This window comes from Hydra vulgaris, chromosome 07, assembly GCF_038396675.1.
Source record: "Hydra vulgaris chromosome 07, alternate assembly HydraT2T_AEP".
NCBI classification, from domain to species: domain Eukaryota; kingdom Metazoa; phylum Cnidaria; class Hydrozoa; order Anthoathecata; family Hydridae; genus Hydra; species Hydra vulgaris.
The window spans coordinates 2,243,251-2,249,123 of record NC_088926.1 but is presented as its reverse complement, the minus strand read 5'-3'; the positions used below and the strand labels follow the sequence as shown (position 1 = coordinate 2,249,123).

The 5,873-nt window shown below is 26.3% G+C and overlaps 1 protein-coding gene across 1 annotated transcript; it reads right to left on the bottom strand.

The window, feature by feature from the left end:
• Positions 1–296: 296 nt before the first annotated feature.
• LOC100201084 (homeobox protein mab-5) lies at positions 297–1,463 on the bottom strand. Its single transcript, XM_065802229.1, has 2 exons — positions 862–1,463; positions 297–684 (listed from the first exon to the last, which is right to left on the bottom strand). The coding sequence occupies exons 1-2, from the start codon at positions 1,331–1,333 to the stop codon at positions 404–406; spliced, it is 753 nt and encodes a 250-aa protein (XP_065658301.1). The 5' UTR covers positions 1,334–1,463; the 3' UTR covers positions 297–403.
• Between the last annotated feature and the right edge of the window lie 4,410 nt (positions 1,464–5,873).

The following is a 5,873-nucleotide window of genomic DNA, read 5'->3' as shown; positions in this document are numbered from 1 at the left end:
TTTTTCGAATAATTTATTTTTTGTTATTTATTTATTTACAGCAAGCATACCAGACGCTTATGTGTTAGTTAAAAAACAAATAAAAACATTATACAAAAAAACAAAATGCGTTATCAATAAACAATGAAAAAAGCTAGAAGGTTTTAATATATATATATATATATATATATATATATATATATATATATATATATATATATATATATATATATATATATATATATATATATATATAAAAGCAATTAAAAATTTTTTTTTATAAAATTATAGAACAATTACTTTTTTGAATTCTAGATATATATATCTTTATTTTTCGTAACGACAAAACTTCAAATTTTATTACTATCATAGTTAATTTTATATTAGAGTTATTATATACAATAAAAAAAGATAAATTATTATTTTATTCGTTTAAAACTTCAGTTTTTAAAGTACTAGAATTTTCAATAGAGGAATCATTTATCGTTCCTTTTAACACCTCCTTTTTAAACTTCATACGTCTATTTTGAAACCATATTTTTATCTGCCTTTCTGACAAATTTAGTTTTTTTGACAACTCTGCGCGACGCTCTTTTTTAAGGAAATGATTAAAATTAAAATCTTTTTCCAGTTCAAGAAGTTGATGTCTAGAATAAGTCATTCGCTTTCGTTTTGAATCAAACTCATGACACATCCATGGAACACCTAAAAAAAAAAAAATAGCTCCGTAAAACATAAATAAAAAACATAATAAAACATTTTTTGTGCCTTGTACAATATATTCATAAAATTTAATTTTTGATTCATCAAACCATCGACTCCTAACCACTTATAAATAAAATGTCAAAATTTTATATTTAAAAAACCCATAATTCGGCATACCGTTTACAGAAGGTTGAATGAAGTCAGGGTATTGATAGCTAGAATTTAATCCGCCGTAACCGAATGAGTAGCTTGGTAATATAGGAGTGGGTTGTCCGTAACTCCATTGATTACATACATCATTGACGGAACAAGACGAATTGTAGTACCCAGAAATGCTACCTGTTTGTGCTACAGGCACAATTGATGAACTAGAAAAATATGAAGGAATGTTATCGTAGTGGGATGGTAAAGTGTTTATTTCAGATGAACCAGTTGATGTTAAAAAGGTTTTTGTTACTGAATTCTCAGATTGCGCCGTAACGGTTCCCGTATAGCGAATATCCGAACAAGGCATACCATTGCATAAGCGATAAGCAGCTGTTGTTGGATGGTATTGCAGAATGTGAGAAGAGTTATTTTTCAAAATGTGATAAGTGTTAGCTGACTGTGTTCTAGGCGTTTCTAATTCCATGACCGGCGTCCAAACCATTTTATAAAGTAAAACAACTATCTTAAGTATTAATCCAATATCTGTAGTAATAAAATTACGATAACAAAAAGCATTTATTATTGTTGATGTCTAATTTTTGCTTATAAAGGATGCTTTTAAAGGAATGTTTTTGCGCAATTTTTACCGATCAATTATTATTGACGCAAATTATTCTAGAACAAAAGAAATTCTTGTTACGCATGCGTTCTTTTATTGGGTTTTTGGAAATTATTATCAATTACTTGATGTAATTTGCTAAAATTGAAAAAACCACCTTCCTGTTTAAAAGCATTTTTTTAAAAAAAGTAAAAATAAAAGGGCTTTATTAGATTAGCTTTTTTTTTTTGTTTTAAATACTTTTTTCACTCATATTTTGAAATTATTAAAACTACTATATCAAATTACACAACGTATTTTGAGGAGTTTTTTTAAACATAACAAAAGAATATTATGATGCATTTAAACTAGGTGAAACTTTTATACCAGTACAAGTCAGTGTACAGCACAAAGTCGTTAGCAGCTAATAAAATTATACTACTATTTTTTGCATCCGATTGCAATTCACAAGTACGAAAAGATCAAGCATTGTCCAAATTCATTAGCTTCGACTCTAAATGTGGTTTTTTCAAATTTAATTGTATTTGCGTTAACTGTTTAATGTGTATTTAGCCTTATACTTTAATAAGACAAAAGTAATGAAATAAAAGCGTTGTTTATGATGTATATAATACGTAATGATATATGTAACCACCGAACGTGTATGTAACCACCATGTTATTATTGGTTAAAACGCAAACCTTATCGGACAAAACTTAGAGAAACCAAATTTTTTTTTTCTTACCAATAAGGTCTAGGTTTTTAAATTGCACAAGCACAATAACACAGTCACATGTTAATACGCGGACACATTCTTTATTCTTTTTTCAAACACACTCGGATACAAACGCATATAATTTCTGTTAAAACCTACTCTTTATTATTTATATTTTAACGATAAAAATGCATTGCTTGTAGATATCTCAAAATTTTTCTAAATTTTAAAAATTTAAATTCAAATTTAAATTCAAAAATAACTGCAAATATGAGTAATCGGTTACCGTTAAGTTAATACTTAAGTTAATAACATCGAAATGGAAAAAAATGTGAAAGTTTATTTTTTTGCATTTGCCGTTAATGTCGTCTCCAGAGTTATTTTTATAACTTTTTTATAACTATGAATTATATTTTATAAATTTACGATTTGATAATGCAGCTTTTAAAATTACACGTTTGACCTTTCAAAATATTTTTCAAGTATGAACTTCAAACTTGGAAGCAAAATCTACTTTTGCTCGTATATCTATGAAACTAAAAAAAAATTATAGATTGTAACTTGCAAATATAATTAAAACAAATAAAAGTCATAATATGCAAGGGTAATATTTACATAACTTTTTTTTAAATTAGAAAATAAATGTTATGCACTTAAACATTACATTTATCTTATTCGCAAAAAAAGCTATTTATCTTAGGATTGGTAGTTTTGTTATACAAGCTTGCTTCTTGTAATAAAACCTAAAAAAACGTTGACACAATAAAAGTTTTTATGGCACGCAAAACCCCACGTGAAATGCCACGTGAGAACAACGTATTAAATTTTTGGTGAAAATATACGTCCTTAATTTTCTTAACTAGAAAATGCTTTGATGCATTTCCTAATTAAGTTCATGGTTGAGTTGCTAAGTGTAAGAACTCCTTTAAAAAAAAAAATATATATATAAATATATATATATACATATATATATATATATATATATATATATATATATATATATATATATATATATATATATATATATATATATATATATATATATATATATATATATATATAAGCATATAGAAATTAAATTGAACATTAGCAAAAATTTATATAATATTTGGGTTTTGTAATTGTTTCCTTTTTACATTTATTACAATAAAACAGAGTTAACAGGATACGCACAAAAAACTGCGTTTAACAAGGATGGTGAACTAAACAATTTTTTTAAAATTGTTTTCACCCTTGGTGAAACCCCTAAAATTTGTATCATGACCTTTTATGGTTGCTAATTATATTTTCTCGTTTTTAATTGAATATTTTTGTTCTGGTAAAAGGTTTTCTACGTTGCAAATAGCAATTTTTTAGGCACAATTTGGCTAACTGATTTTAACTGTCGTTTATTATATTGCTAAATTTAAATTCTTGTAACATTCAAATTAAAATTTGTAAAAATCAAAATTTAAAATCGTGTAATTGCTCGTGCACAAAACAGAAACGTTTTTAGTCTCTCGTTTTTTAAGAATTTATGTCTGGCAATAAATCTTTTTTAAGAATACATCTAAAAAAAATTTAAGTAAAAATTTTTGATTGTTAATATATCTAAGATTGGCACAATAATGAGAACTCCTAACAATTAGTATGTCCTGCAAGTAATATTATCTGCTTGATATAATTTTTGTGTTATATAATGAGTTACAACCATGATAATAATATTAGAGAGGAGATGCAACTTTAAAATGACGAGAGAGTGACTCAAGCCTAGCAAATAGAGCAGGTTCAACTACATTTAAAATGCGTTTTTGGACAATGACATATAGAAAGAGCATCATTAAAAGAATCAGCAAAAATATGACAACAGTATTTCATTGAGGGAAGAATAGGAGATTAGTGGAGAGAATGAAATCAGGAGTAAAATAATGGCGACATTTTTTTTTTAGTTGGTGTTTAGTTTTTTGCATAATGCCTATAGTTTTTAAAGTTGCAGAGAAAAGTTATTGAATTTAGATTGGTGATAAAAAAAATTTACTTAGTTTTATTTATATTCAAAACGAATTTATTTTAAACGATTTGAACCAGTCATTAAGATTTCCAGCTCACAATTTAATGTATATTTAATGTATTAATATTGGAATGGGTATAAAAAAGATGAGAGTCATTAGCAAAAAGAACAAAATTAAGCATGGGGTTGAGGATGGGTAGACATCATTTACATGAAACAGAAACAGTAAGGGTTCAAGAATAGAGCCTTGAGGAACTCCATATCTTAATGTTTTAACAGGTTGCTGTTGATTAACCCATATGTTACTAGTTTGTGCAGAGGGATTCACATCGTTAAGTGACTATGAAATCATCGTTAAGTAAGGCTATGAAATAAACGGCTTACGGTTTGCAATAAAATACTAATAGGAGCAATTCAAAACGTAAATATGTTATAAAACGTATATTATACTAAATTTAGACATTTTATATACGTTTAAAAAGACTAAATCAAAATGCTTTTACGTTTAATAGTCGTCATAAATACGTTTAAACCTCGACGATTTCATTCCCAACGGATGATCACCCAAAACTAAACGTTTTGTCTAAACGTTGTTTCGACGCTTAAATAATATGCAAATTAAATAAATGCAAATTTTCCAAATAAGTTTATGTCTCAATTTTATTTTTGTTTTAAATTTTAGATTTGGTTTAAATTTTCAAATGACTCTTTTTTTTTTTTTTTTGACATTTGTTGGTCGTATTACAATTATATATTGCCAAAAATAATAAACTTTCACAAATTTTTGATAAACGATATAACAAATATAAAACAAGGTATCTGAAAGAAGATCAAGGGATCTAGCTGTCAGAACTTTAAATAAGTTTAAACAAGCATTTAACAAAGGTAACAACAATATCAAACTTTAAGAAATATCCAAAGTATACAATCAATAGAGCGATCACACGGATCTACTTAGCAATATTCTATATAAGCGTATACGTATCAAAATATTTATATATACGTACCAAAATATATAAAAATATTTATATATACCTACCGAAATATAATAAAATGTTAAGTAAAAAGTATAAAAATTAACAAAATAAGTAAGAATAAACTTTTTTTAAATGTAAATATGTAAAGGCAAAGTTATTAATTCATATTATTAATAATAGCATAATGAAAAATTTCGGGTTTTTAATTTACTTTTAAAAAGACGAATAGTAATGGGTAGTTAAAAATCAAAATTAGACAAAACAATTTTACTGCAAAGGTGTGGTGCCCGATAGGCAAAACCATATCGATTAAAGTTCGTTTGACAAAAAGGTTCATTTAAAAAATCAGTAGGTTTCGGAGTAAAAATATCTGTGAAGACAGATAGAGAAAAGTCATTTTTCCACATGTATACTAAGCATAAAACATTTTATGTATTTAGTTCGTATATATTTAAAATTCTCATTTCAATGAAATAATGATTTGTGTGAGCAAAGCGATTTGCAAGTTTCTGACGGCAATAAAGACGTTGCAACTTTTATTAGTAAGTAGAGTTAACGTATTACACTTAAACCAACTCGATACATGTCTAAGTTCTTTGTTCATTGTTTTAAAGAGCTCAAAAATATCACTGTTAGATAAGAATAAGTTCACCTTCAAGGAAATAACTATTAGGTAGGAATAAGTTCACCTTCAAAGATATCACTCTTAGGTAGGAATAAGTTCACCTTCAAAGATATCACTATTAGGTAGGAATAAGTTAT